This window comes from Pecten maximus, chromosome 7 (assembly GCF_902652985.1).
Source record: "Pecten maximus chromosome 7, xPecMax1.1, whole genome shotgun sequence".
Classification (NCBI taxonomy): domain Eukaryota; kingdom Metazoa; phylum Mollusca; class Bivalvia; order Pectinida; family Pectinidae; genus Pecten; species Pecten maximus.
Window position 1 is genome coordinate 30,090,045 of NC_047021.1, and position 14,800 is coordinate 30,104,844.

The 14,800-nt window shown below is 32.4% G+C and overlaps 1 protein-coding gene across 6 annotated transcripts in view; it reads right to left on the reverse strand.

Moving 5' to 3' along the window:
- The window catches only part of LOC117330532 (dynein heavy chain 3, axonemal-like), a 141,117-nt gene continuing 126,317 nt past the window's right edge, over window positions 1-14,800 (reverse strand). For 3 of the 6 annotated variants that reach the window (XM_033888911.1, XM_033888912.1, XM_033888909.1), the window contains 8 exons: window positions 13,656-13,661; window positions 9,844-9,942; window positions 9,111-9,293; window positions 8,800-8,892; window positions 8,453-8,626; window positions 7,120-7,230; window positions 6,580-6,640; window positions 1-5,767 (listed from right to left, as the gene is read on the reverse strand). In XM_033888911.1, coding sequence (XP_033744802.1) covers window positions 5,622-5,767; window positions 6,580-6,640; window positions 7,120-7,230; window positions 8,453-8,626; window positions 8,800-8,892; window positions 9,111-9,293; window positions 9,844-9,942; window positions 13,656-13,661 — 873 coding nt within the window. In that variant the 3' untranslated portion in view covers window positions 1-5,621. The remainder of the gene's footprint in view (window positions 5,768-6,579; window positions 6,641-7,119; window positions 7,231-8,452; window positions 8,627-8,799; window positions 8,893-9,110; window positions 9,294-9,843; window positions 9,943-13,655; window positions 13,662-14,800) is intronic. The other 3 variants (XM_033888915.1, XM_033888913.1, XM_033888910.1) reach the window with 1 other exon arrangement.

The following is a 14,800-nucleotide window of genomic DNA, read 5'->3' on the forward strand; positions in this document are numbered from 1 at the left end:
TACAAATGTATGAAAATAATTTATTTTTCACCGTGTAATATTAAGCCTCAATTTAATATATTCCCTTCCCACCTGTATTATAGAAAGCCACGGTATGATAAATGCTAACATTTACATAATATATGTAGTACTTCATTTTTCACTATGTTCCTCCTTGGTCAAGTCATTTTAGATATATTTCGGCAGATATTGAAATATTTCTATCTTTATGTTATATGCCAATTATGATGAAATATAACCCATATATTTGTTCACCAATTTAATTTCATTAAACATAATTCAAGGACATCTACCATACTGACTTTTGAAGATACTGCCATGCATTATATATGTAAGTATCTATAACATCAAAATGGTCACCATATCACAGACGAAATGTGTCATGTCTTTGTCATAACTAGGTCGCTGTGACCTATAAACGTAATACTAGTAGTACATACAGATAGAAATAATGTAGTATCACATGTCATAGTGCAGAGGTCATATATATATACCCAAGCTATTAATGTAACTTAACTTTAATGAGGTCTCTCTCGCTCTCTTTTTCCTCCCTCTCTTGTTCTCTCTCTCTCTCTTCTCCAATGTAATATTGCCTAATCTATCCGTAATAAATGATGAAAAAATGTGAGTAAACTCTTTCTATTGTAAGTAAAGTTCTAATCCTAAATAATCTATAATGAGCCTATATATGCCGTAATACTAATGTGTGTTTCACGTGCTTCATAAGTTTACCAACATGATATCTCCCTCATTTTTGTCACATTTGAAATTTTGATTTCTGGAAGAAAAGTGCAAAGCATGATTCCTCAACTGATGTGCAGTCTCTAATAATTATAGTGAGGCAACAGTAAAAAATTCTATATACCAAAGATTGGCATTATCATCAAAAACATTAAAACAGGATGTGTTTGAAATTCAAATGACAACATGAAATAAAACGAAGCATTTGATATGTGTGATCAAAATTTGCAACAACAAATGAAGATGAAAAAGTGTTGAATTAAAACGTAACATGACAATGAGGAATATCTCTGTATAAATAAATAAATGAAACAAAGTTTTATAAATACTTTTAGAATTGATATCTACAATTTATAATACTTTTAGAATTGATATCGACAATTTATAATGTACTAAATAATATATATATTAATTACCTGGGTGCAATTGATGTAAGATTAGGTGAAATACTGTACCAATAACAGAAATATTACTAAAAAAAAAACCAAAAACCTTTAAATACAGGCTGTTCACTATTGCGCAGGAAAATATTGTAACATAAATATAGTCAATATCAAATGGATTTTAATGAAAATAAAATAAAAACATGTAAAATAAGCACAATTACGATGTACAAGTAATCAAAGCTTTTTTAAAAGTAATTATCACATAGTATCACAAACATTAAAAAAGATGTAAATTATCACAACAGTTTATCACAGTGCTGTATCTAGAGTGTTTACAATGTAGACACTAACTAATGTGTATATCAGTGAAAATTTTCTTGAACATATTTCAAATATCAAAACCATGGAATTTCATTTTCTCAAATGTTTTATTGTCTAACACCTTTCAAAAGCATTTAATTTTCTCCCAAAGCTTCTATTTTCAGACAATATTTCATTAGATAAATATTTGTTAATTTTCTTCAGAAATGCTTAATCCTTTACTACCGGTTTTATTTCTTTGTGTTGTATATGCAACAGACAATACAAAGATATTGAAAAAAAGTTTATCTATTGATGAAACATGGTCTTCAGGAGTTTCTACAGTTGAGCCTTTCATTTGATTAATTCCCACTTTTGACTGCTTCATAAATCAAATATTTTACACAGCATACACTTTATGAACATGCTTTCTCTAATTTTAATAAATTATGATATGTGCACTGATTTCATCAGTTTGGGGAAAACATAAAAAAAATGTCTTCACCCTTAACAAAACATTTCACATGAACATATCACATATTTATTTATGAAATAAATCACACATTTATAAATCACAAATCAAACAAAGGTCTAAATATGAGATATAACTTAATTCCCTACCAATTTTAAAATGTAAACAATATTACAAAATTCAGGAAGATTTAAGATATTGTGATTTTTTGATTTACTGTCAAACAGACGAGGTAGACTTTCCTAGAATGATCCTGTTACCTCTTCATCCTCAACAAAATAGGTAAATACTTAAACATGTCGATCACTTCCCTGTGGTAGAATAGGGGGTCCTTATATCACATGTCCATTGGAAAGAAGGAGATCATGACTGGGTAGAGTTATATCTGTTTATGTCAGATACATGTGTGTATGTACATGTCAAATAACCTTACTAATATCAGGGACGTATATATAGACTTCCCTGCTGTTATATTAACTTAAATATGATTAAAATAAAAAAATATTTTATGATTCACATAATGTATATACAGATATGGACAAAATACATTGGATAGTAATTTTTTTTTATTTAAAAAAATCTTAGTAAGATTATTTTCAATATTTCAGTAGATTACATGTAATTAATTGATTAGAGTTCCGTTTTGTTGGTGTTTTTATCTCAAATTTGTGGGAATTTTACAGTATAGTAAGGACATCAATATACTAGTTTTATAAAAAGAATTTTAAACTAGGACACGAACATATATTGCCCCAGTATATAAAAAATACATGCCAATAAAAAATAATTTGTACATTTTACACAAACTTATTTCATTAACCATGAATACTTTCTTGATTTTCTTTTCACGTGTAGCAAAAATAAATAATGCAAATATCTGCTATAATTAGCATTTACAAGACAAAATTACTCGTACACATTATTTCATGGTAAAAATTTACCACAAAGTACACATAAAAAGTTCTGCAGGTGGACATTGAATTTGACATGTACATGTATATGTAGGTATAAATATTTAGCTTCATATTACGAATAACACACGTGAAAGACTTGTGTAGGCGGTTTATAATACTAAAACTAATTTATATATCAAATTTTAGACAGCATGAATATACATAATGATGAATATAGATTGACAATTTAAAAAATGAGACAAAATAAATATATTTAACATGTAAATACTGTTTCCTCGACAGATGAAATAATTCATAAACCCCATGCATAAGAACAACTATTTTATACATTTAATACTATCACATGATTTGGTAACAAGATATCAATAAACTGAATATAATTCTAACAGTAGATCAATGACTGTTATTATTCCAATAAATTATTACAATATTACATTTACTCTGTATAAATACCTATCTGATATATTCATACACATAAAATGTGCATGCTCTTATAAAGTAACCACATAAAATACCATTCATCTTCTTAAAACACCTACGTCTTTATATTAAGACCACCTACCTGTGATTTTATCAACTTGTTAACCTCTTTACAAAAACTATCTACGATTAACTTGTCCTACTGTGCTGATGACTTTAAAGATATGTTTGATATATACTTCTTCATTTATATCTAAATATCCTACCAAATATAAACAAATATTAAACCAGTCTATTATCTTGGGACAGGAATAATTAGTTTTCAAAGTTAAAATGCCTGTGCAATCATTTAAAAACCAGATATATACTTGATTTTTGGCAAAATGTATGACACAATAATCATTTCCCTTGTCTGAAATGTAAGGAACATCTCAAAATTGTGAGCAATCTATGTCAAATCCATGAATTTGAGGAAAACTCTAATAAAACATGAGATTTTTTTTTATGAAAATGAGGCCAGTGCTTCATTTTACAACGACATATTGATCACGATTCCAGATATCACCAGTAATAAGTTGCACCAAACCAGATGAATACGACAATGAAAGTGAATTAACATTTAATGACACATGATTGCACTACACATTGTCAAGATCAAGTCAGTCTAAGGAGAGCAGCCTACTAAAATGATACAGAGGCTATTTTAACATGGCCAGCTAATTGTAAAGCTTCTTATTCAATAATAATAATAATAAAAAAGAACTCTGATTTGAAACACCTGGTGTGTCTTAGAATAAGCTGATATTGTAGGATATGCAGTACGTACATGTTATATATAGCACTGTGTCACATGGTAGCACTACGTTTTGTAAACATGCAGCACTGTGTATGATTTCTTACCGTGTTTATCCTGAAGTAAGCCCAACACATGAACACTGACTGAATCAAAAGACTGGTTAAATTACAGGACAATGAACTGACATCTCTAAGTCCAAGAGATATGGGTAGGATTTTAATTAAACATGGACTTATTATGGGATGAACATAATGGGTAGGATTTTCATTAGACATGGGCTTATTGCAGGATAAACACAGTCTGTTATATAAAGTCACATTAACACACCAGAGATCCAGAACATCACCAGTTTTCCCCTTGAACTACTTAATGTAGCAGATAATATCGGCTCCTGTTTAATCCCTTTAGTGACCTTGACCTATAACAACTGCACTCCTATTGCACATCTAAATATAACAGTGTATATTCCTGAACAACATCAGGAATTTAGGATTTCAGGATTCTGAGAAAATCTCCCCTAGACTTTGGACGGACACATAGACATCTCAAAAAAAAAAAAAAAAAAAGTGTTGATGGACAGAGAGATATCAGGAGAACTACAAGGCACCTTCTTCAATATGATGGTCTCATGGTCTTCCTGACACAATATGGTTCGACTTGGAGCTGTCCTTATCAGGCAGACAAATTGGCTTTTGGCCAGTATGAACACACTACACATACTTCCTAATTGTGTAACAAAGCAGTGCCACTCCGCGGTTGATCCAGTTGTCCTCTACATTTGTATGTATGTCTCTAATAGTTACTACCTAATCGTGGAACGGACAGAGCAGTGTCACTCTGCGGTTGATTTGGTGGTTGTCTTCCATGTCTCTATAGTTACTACCTAATCCTGGAAATGACAGCAGTGCCACTCCGCGGCTGATCCAGTGGTCTCTTTGTCTCTACTGTCAATATCTAATCGTCTAACTGACAGAGCAGTGCCACTCCGCAGTTGATCAAGTGGTTGTCCTCCATGTCTCTATAGTTACTACCTAATTGTCTGACAAAGTAGTGCCACTCCACGGTTGATCAAGTGGTTGTCCTCTATGTCTCTAATAGTTACTATCTAATCGTCTAACTGACAGAGCAGTGCCACTCCACGGTTGATCCAGTGGTTGTCCTCTATAGTTACTATCTAATCGTCTAATTGACAGAGCAGTGCCACTCCGCGGTTGATCCAGTGGTTGTCCTCTATAGTTACTACCTAATCGTCTAATTGACAGAGCAGTGCCACTCCACGGTTGATCCAGTGGTTGTCCTCTATAGTTACTATCTAATCGTCTAATTGACAGAGCAGTGCCACTCCGCGGTTGATCCAGTGATTGTCCTCTATAGTTACTATCTAATCGTCTAATTGACAGAGCAGTGCCACTCCACGGTTGATCCAGTGGTTGTCCTCTATATAGTTACTACCTAATCGTCTAATTGACAGAGCAGTGCCACTCCGCGGTTGATCCAGTGGTTGTCCTCTATAGTTACTACCTAATCGTCTAATATTGACAGAGCAGTGCCACTCCACGGTTGATCCAGTGGTTGTCCTCTATAGTTACTATCTAATCGTCTAATTGACAGAGCAGTGCCACTCCACGGTTGATCCAGTGGTTGTCCTCCATGTCTATCGGTAACATAATTGTCAAAACAAAATTGGTGGAATGACCAGTAGTAGATAGGGTCCCTCTTCGAGCACTTGTCTTGTAAGCTACAGAAGAACACAAAAAAACATCCTTAACTCTAGTTAACATTGATTTAGACATTCTTTTATATAGCAAAACTTGATCCTCTCCTATTCATTGACCTATTGTAATTTGATTTCACATAGAAAGATAATATATTTCATTTTTGGTATTATTTGGACATTTCTCCTGCATATACTGCTACTTATATAGAGGTTAAACAACAAGTGGTTGTTGGATATGGAATTTATTTCACTCGAGTAAGTTACTATTTTAAAGTTACAAAAGACACAAGCTTTGGTGAGTGCCTTTTGTAACTTTTAAAAAATAACTTACGAGTGTGAAATAAATTCCATATCCAAAATTCATGAGTTGTATGACCTGTTTCTACCACAATGATATTTGCTTGAATCTAAGGCAGCGTGGCCAAGTCTTTTTTGCATATGCAAATAAGGTGTACAAGTGACGGCTGGGACCTGGAGATGCGACGTCATTTGATTTTTGATGAGGTTTATAACAATTGCAGTTTGAATTCCTGACCAATCATAAGACCGGAAGGCTATATTCCACTAGAGGAATATAACATATATATACAACAGTCAGCACATTCATACAATGGCCTGAGAGTGGAATAACACAGCGTTTTGTGATAGAAATACATTTACATGCTGTCACTGCAGAATGGAACTGATAATAAAACACACAAAGCATATTTTTGCATCATTGTCTTCATTTTCAAATAATACAAATTTCTGAATAAACTACAAACACTCATTTGAGCTTAAGCAATGAAAATCAATAACTTGTAAACAACACAGAAAGAGGTTCTGGCACTTACTGGGACAAGCGTAGGTGTCTCTGAGGTCAAACTCGGCCTTGTTACCAGGCTTCAGCTGGATCTGTGTCGGTTAAGTACCAACAATACCACAGGTTCTAGAGCTCTACAAATCACTTATTACTTCTGATGCAATATTTCAATTTACATTTCATTTTCTTTTTCCAAATGTAGCAAAATTATGTTAGGAACAGATCAACCTGGTTCGCTGAAAGTAGACACTTGAATACTTCACATCTCAAGATATTGATATAACTTGAATACCCTTGAAGATCTTTCTTAAATGCCATAAAAAATTCTACCTCAAATAGCCAGTAACATCAATAACTTAAAATAAATCCCTGAAATAGCTGTAAAAGACCACTGCTAAACTAGAAATTGAGATTCTGGCCCAAATATTGTTAAAAAACAAAAGAAAAGAACACAATGTCATATTGGAAATGCATTACAAGCAGGATTTGCGAACTAATAATATGATCGTAATGGTATTGGTATTGAACTCTGAAGGGTGGAGGGATAATCAATTTGTTGGTGAAAGGATACAATTGGCATAAGGTCATAAAGGATCTTTGGGAGGGACTCAATGATGACTTTCCTTGTCCGACACCAACGGGCTCCTTCCATAAACAGTCCCTTGATATAGGCCCCGTCCGACTGAAGAATAAAGAAAAACAGTACAGTTACATATAGTTGTATTTATCTATTTTCAAGGCTAGCACACATACACTTATATGTATGTATGTAACATAATAGAGACAGGGGGGCATATCAATCAATTTTAATTCCATAGAAATGTACGTTTTGGCTGGAAACTTAACAATACATAGTAAAAAAATCTTCAATGATTATACATAAAGAGCCTAACAAATGGACTACTAAAATAGTTTTCATTTCCCATGTAGTTCTAATTTTCAAGATTCGGTTTATTTTGTTTAACGTCCTATTAACAGCCAGTGTTATTTACGAACATGCCAGGTTTTTTAGGTGGAGGAAAGCCGGAGTACCCAGAGAAAAACCACCGGCCTACCATCAGTACCAGGCAACTGCCCTATGTGGGTTTTGAACTTGCAACCAAGAGATGGAGGGCTAGTGATAAAGTGTCGGGACAACCACTCAGCCCCTCAATTTTCAAGGTAGTGTGAAAGTTTGATGGAACGAAAAAGATGTATACTTCACATAAAATTTGTGAAACATACTATAACTTTCTCTATAGTTTTAACTTTTAAGTATCGATTTTTCTCAATTTCATTCTATCCTTGAACAAAAATGACACCTGTTGTAAATAAAAATCTCTATAGTAGATATATTTAAATTTCATAGATCCAATAAGATCTTTTATTTTTTGTTGTTGGTAATATTGGATTATGATGAAGCAACAAATCTTCCAAATTAATACAACATGAAGATAATAAGTGTATTAACTTTCTAGATATTAAGTGATATGGAATAGCTGAGACTAGCTTTATACATTTTGAGTGACCTTGTAGGTTTTATACATTTTGAGTGACCTTGTAGGCTTTATACATTTTGAGTGACCTTGTAGGTTTTATACATTTTGAGTGACCTTGTAGGCTTTATACATTTTGAGTGACCTTGTAGGCTTTATACATTTTGAGTGACCTTGTAGGCTTTATACATTTTGAGTGACCTTGTAGGTTTTATACATTTTGAGTGACCTTGTAGGCTTTTATACATTTTGAGTGACCTTGTAGGCTTTATACATTTTGAGTGACCTTGTAGGTTTTATACATTTTGAGTGACCTTGTAGGCTTTATACATTTTGAGTGACCTTGTAGGTTTTATACATTTTGAGTGACCTTGTAGGCTTTATACATTTTGAGTGACCTTGTAGCTTTTATACATTTTCTGTACCTACCGGTTTGTTGGACATATTTGTTTCTGACTTTGTCACTTCAAACTCGAAGCCAAGGTGATCGATGGGGATCTTGTACTTGCGGGCGTAGTTCTGCATCACTCCTGTGAGGAATGACTGGGTGAAGTAAAATCCGGAAATCCAGAACACAATGGGTGGTCCTCCGTATATCCAGTCCTGAAAAGGGTAAAGGTTACACTGTCAGGGGGCAAAGGTCACAAAGTCAAGGGTAAAATGTCACACAACTAGGTGCAAAGTTCACACTAAGCACCAGTAGAGATACATCAGAGTTAATATACCAAAAGAGAAAATTCAATTTAATTTCATATCAAAATCTTAAATAGCCATACCTTGAAAAATGTAAGCCTTGCCAGAAGGTCAGTGACGTAGCTCCCTAGGGGCTTTAGGGATGGGTAGGATTTGGCTGCCCACATGGCGGGGACCTGCAGCATAGCATGCGAAAAAATATAATTATGTTGAATTCAATGTAAGTTTAATGTAGAAATATCTTAGTTAAACAGCATATTATTTTAAAAAGCAAAGTTAAAGTATATTTCTAAAATTGCTATTATCATAGAGTACTGTGAATTATACAAATGCCGAAAACCAAACCATTCTTTCCTTAGAAATTAATGCCTGTTTGACATATATAGTGTGTTACCTTGCCGACCATCATGCTATCAAAGACATCCTCCAGTTCTGACGACATGATAACAAGACCCTTGATAGCTTTGCGGATATCCTGTAGGCTGGTCCTAACCACATGGATCAAACGGTTGAACCGGATTAGTTCTTGAACTAACACAGTGTTCATGGACTCTTCGTAGCGTACTGGGTACTTTGTCTGTAAATAAATGATCGTATCTATGAAATTCTAACCTCTATAGAGTGAAAGCCTACAGGTATCTTGATGACAATCCGGGGGTAGTTTGTTAGCCTGCAGGTATCATGATGACAATCCGGGGGTAGTTTGTTAGCCTACAGGTATCTTGATGACAATCTGGGGGTAGTTTGTTAGCCTACAGGTATCTTGATGACAATCCGGGGGTAGTTTGTTAGCCTACAGGTATCTTGATGAGAATCTGGGGGTAGTTTGTTAGCCTACAGGTATCTTGATGACAATCCGGGGGTAGTTTGTATGATAACAATTACCTAGACCACCTCAAGGCTGAAGTTCAAGGTATTTTGGTGAGAATGTCAATCTAACCTTGACCTTATTGGTTCAGTTTTCACCTTCTCAAAGCTGAAATCTGGGGTTAAGTAAGTGAAAATGACACTGACCTTGTTCTTCTCAAGGTTGAAGTCTAGAAAGGTAACTAAGTAAAAAAAATGATAGTGACCTTTACCTCCTCTAGGTTCGAGTCTGTGGTTAACTAAGTAAAAATGATACCGACCTTGACCTCTTCTAGGTTGAAGTCTGGCGGTATCTTGGTGAGAATATCACTTGCAAGTTCCTCTATGATTTCTTGTGAGGACTTTCCAGCTCCACTCGTCTGAAGGACAACAAAGACAGCTAATGAGGACCAAGGATAGTGGTTATCACATAAACACAGTTACCTGGTAATTTCTAGAGAAATTCTCAGGCATTGAACATTCAGTTCCAATTCCATAAACTGTCTCATTTAAAACTATTCAAAATCTGTATACAATTATGATAAGCAAAAATCAAATTAACACAGACAACAGTTTATGGAAATGGAGCTAAAAAGGTTTCACGGTAAAAACTCAAAGAATATAAGCTTTGAATATGACAGACAACTTTGATAGAAGTTATGTTATGAAGACGAGCTGAAGTAACATGATATAAAGCTGTAATATATCTTATGTTAGAGAACCCTCTTGATCACAAGTAAGATATATTATTGAGGATATAACTGTAATATATCTTATGTTAGAGAACCCTCTTGATCACAAGTAAGATATATTATTGAGGATATAACTGTAATATATCTTATGTTAGAGAACCCTCTTGATCACAAGTAAGATATATTATTGAGGATATAACTGTAATATATCTTATGTTAGAGAACCCTCTTGATCACAAGTAAGATATATTATTGAGGATATAACTGTAATATATCTTATGTTAGAGAACCCTCTTGATCACAAGTAAGATATATTATTGAGGATATAACTGTAATATATCTTATGTTAGAGAACCCTCTTGATCACAAGTAAGATATTATTGAGGATATAACTGTAATATATCTTATGTTAGAGAACCCTCTTGATCACAAGTAAGATATATTATTGAGGATATAACTGTAATATATCTTATGTTAGAGAACCCTCTTGATCACAAGTAAGATATATTATTGAGGATATAACTGTAATATATCTTATGTTAGAGAACCCTCTTGATCACAAGTAAGATATTATTGAAGATATAACTGAGGATGGGAACAAACATCACATGACCAAGTATACACTATAACATGTTACCAATATAAGTTATATAGGGATAAGGTTAAGTATTTACATATACACAAATATTCCAATATCATTTTCATATATGAAAATTACAAAAGATTTATCAACATAGATGGTAGAGAATTATGGAATTTGTCTGTGAATATATTTGGTTAATCTATACCAGTTTTGCTAGATATACTAGCAATAACCTTCACCTTGGGTTAGAAGGTACAATGTTTGTTAATCAATAACCTCCTCCATAGGACAAATCTGGTTGTTCACACAAAAACATGCTGAGATATCCCAAACCCAAACAAGGCATGCTCCAATATATCAGTAATATGGATATGAGCGTTTCAGTTCGTTATTTGTTGACCTCTTGGATTCAAACTACATTTCTTATCATTGTCATAATGGGGATCTAAAATATTTGCTTTCTGAAGGTCAAAGGTCAAAACAAATGACACATCACTTTTTCAAGTTATACCAACTTACAAATCTTCAGGGCCATTATGCAAAACAGTATGGTAGATAAACCCTGGAAACAGTTTTTCATTATGAAGGATTATGAAGTTCAAAGTCACAACATGGTCACAGTGACCTACTTCTACAACAACATACTGTTTTCCCTGTAGGCATCTATACACAAATCTTAAGTTGTAGATGTCAGTTGTAGGAGAAATTAGAAGTTGGACAGATAACAAATTGTCACAATACTGCTTAACCTAAACGTAAATGAGAATGGAGTTTAATTCAGTGAACACAAAATAAATTAAGTTATTTCTTTAAGCGTGTGTACAAATTACTTTTAGAATTAAGCAAGATTCAGTATCGTGTACAAACAATCATAAATGTGCAATTGTTATTTATTGTAAAACTGAAATAAATATCTAAATATATTAAAATATCAAAATGTGCAAATTCATAATATACAATGTGATTATTATAAACCATGTTTATTATATTATTAAAAGTATCAAAAATGAAAATATTTTAATAAAATCATGTGACCGCAAAATGTATCTTCTAAATATAATATTAAAAAAAGATGATTAAAAAAAAATACAAAAAAAAAATACAGCACTCACTTTAATGTATTGTTTTTTGGGTTGAATATCAATCTGTACCAAATATGCAGGACATTAACAAGTTGTTATAAGTACACAATGAACATGCATCTAATGTTAATTAAACTCATTACTTTATTTTATTTTAACTAATGTTAAATTTTCCATCAAATTATTGTGTTAGTTTGATATCTGCCTTCTTTAAAATTCACCCACAAACTTGCAAAAATGCCAACCGCTCATTTTTCATCCAGCACTCACTCTAGAGTACATAATGAACTGATTTCTATTTTTAATGACATGGATGACATCTCCAGAAACCTCTTAGCTAATTGTAAATGATCAATTAACATTATACCACTATACCATGTGATGTCTGTATATGGACTAATGAAGGATACAGGTAATTTTTGTATAAATCACCCATACTGTCATATTCTTACATAGGATCGATATCTAAATAAACGGTACCATACAATGATGAAAGACATTCTTCAGAATACCTTTCTGATGTTGTATAAGTTATACAAGGATAAGGCAGTCTACTTCTAAACATAAGGGTCCAAGGACCTTACCTTAGCCAAGTTAAGTACAGTCAATCTGCTGATGATATGTTCAAAGTGCAGAACTTTGATTTAATTATCTAGCACTCCATTTACATGTATGGTATTCAAATCTATATGACAGAAAGTAACCATAGCAATTTGCATATTTTTATATTTTTTTTATATTTATAATCTGTATATTTTAAATAGCAAAATGTTAAATCTTTGGGATCAAAGCTCAACAGAACTCTTCTAATCCTGATAACTTTTACTTCTTAATTCATATAGAATTTAACATTAAGTGAATAATTTTACTATGACAATTCTTGTATTTCGATGAAGTATTCATAAAAAAAGAAAGAAAAAAACCACGAAAAAATTGACAGTGCATGCAGGTTTAACTGCAAATCAAATTGTTCGGCCACTTTCTTAAATTTCTGCATCCATTTCTAAATTTAGTCATCTGTTTCAACAGCACACCCTGTAACAAAGCTCCGTCAAAACACCCATCAACCTGTAAGCTCCAAACTGAAACCAAACAGTAAGTATGAGTAGGATTTCTGTGAGCGGTGATCCAAACAAACCACACTGATATGATGTAATGTCAAACTTGTGGGGGTATAATTGTGATGTTTCTGGGTATATTATATAGCCCCAAGGCCGGCAGTGAGGTATATGTTATATTCTGTTTATCAATACTGTGTCAATATAAAATGTATATTGTTGGAAGTTTAGTCCTCACAATTTTTTCTCTGTAAGAGATGAAATTTTCTACTTCATTTTTTAAGGAATGAATTAAAATGTGTTTAATAAGCAGTAGAAAAAATCCTCCTAAATTATCATCATGCATTATAATGTAAAATCAATTAAGATATTTTGAGAAGAACTTTCCATTCTTAAACAAATGCATTTTTCAATATTTCATTTTTAAGTAATAATCTTGAAAATAATTTTATTAATTTATAAAGTAAGAACATTCAGTCAGCATTTCATACCCATAACCATTTAAAAATAATCTGAATTTTAATTAATCAAACTAAATCAAAACTAAAATTGCACAGATATCTTTTTCCCAAATGTACACACAAAGAGTTAAAGAACACCTTTCTCATGAGACAGATCACAAAATCAAACTTAGGTTACTTCACCCCAACAAATACAACCAATGTCACACCAGTCTACCTCATCCTGAGATGTCAGCAAAGATAGAGGTCAAGCCATGCAAGGTCATCCAAAATCGGAGAAAAAATTCAAATACATCATATTTGAGATATTTTGGTGTAGTCCAGAATACAGTGAAATGTATAAAATAGTAAATTAAATCACATGCAGTAATAATGAGAAAATGCTTTACATGATGGTACAAGTAATGTGATATGTTTAAGGGGATCCAACTCTGAAAAAATGGAAACAACAACACAAATATTTCAGAATAAACAAATACGACAAAACAATGATTGATCCGTGATGTGATTTGATCACTTCTAGCGGTATGTCACAATTCAGGATAATTAAGCTTCCCTTCCTTATCATTACTGACCCTTTATAGTGATTATAGGGTTAAATTAACAACCTTAGTTTCAGGTTTTATATTGATGACTAAAAGGATTTATAGTTTTTTTTTTTTTTGTTAAGCCTATAATTTTTACACATATTATTCAAATAAAGGTATTTTTGGTAAAAAATATAATTCATTTCATACTTTTCTTGTCACTTATGTATTTTTTCACTATATCTTTGAATCCATTAAGAAATTATAGAAAACAGTAAAAGATACTTCATAGTACTTCTCAGGAACAATCATTTATGAAAGATTTATAAATAATAATTTTGTAAAAAAGGATTGAAGAGCAACAGCAAATCTTTAGTTGTCAAATGGGTTATCTCCCCTGTACTAATGTTCTGATGACTTTCAAAACTGAACTAAGATTGATACATATGATAGAGAAATTTCTTTGTATATTGACTCTAATATCTAATAATATTATTTGCTATTAGCCAGTCTTTTTTTATGTAGAATAACAGCCAAAATAACAAGGAAGGGATTAATCTAGACAGAATTTTGGGCTTTGGCAAAATTCTTTCCTGTTTAAAAGCTAAACTAATTCATTCAAGACAATGAGGAGACAGACAAAATAAAGCTGCAAATTCTTGGCAAAACCATGATAAGGAACGATAAGAACATTGATTTACCACAAATTTTAAAATTTTCAACACCACAATATGTATACATTTTTTTACACATCTTTTACGAAAGGAACAAATAATTTACAACTAGAATATTTTCATGTAATCAATATTCATTCATATTGTGGAATTTTTAAGAA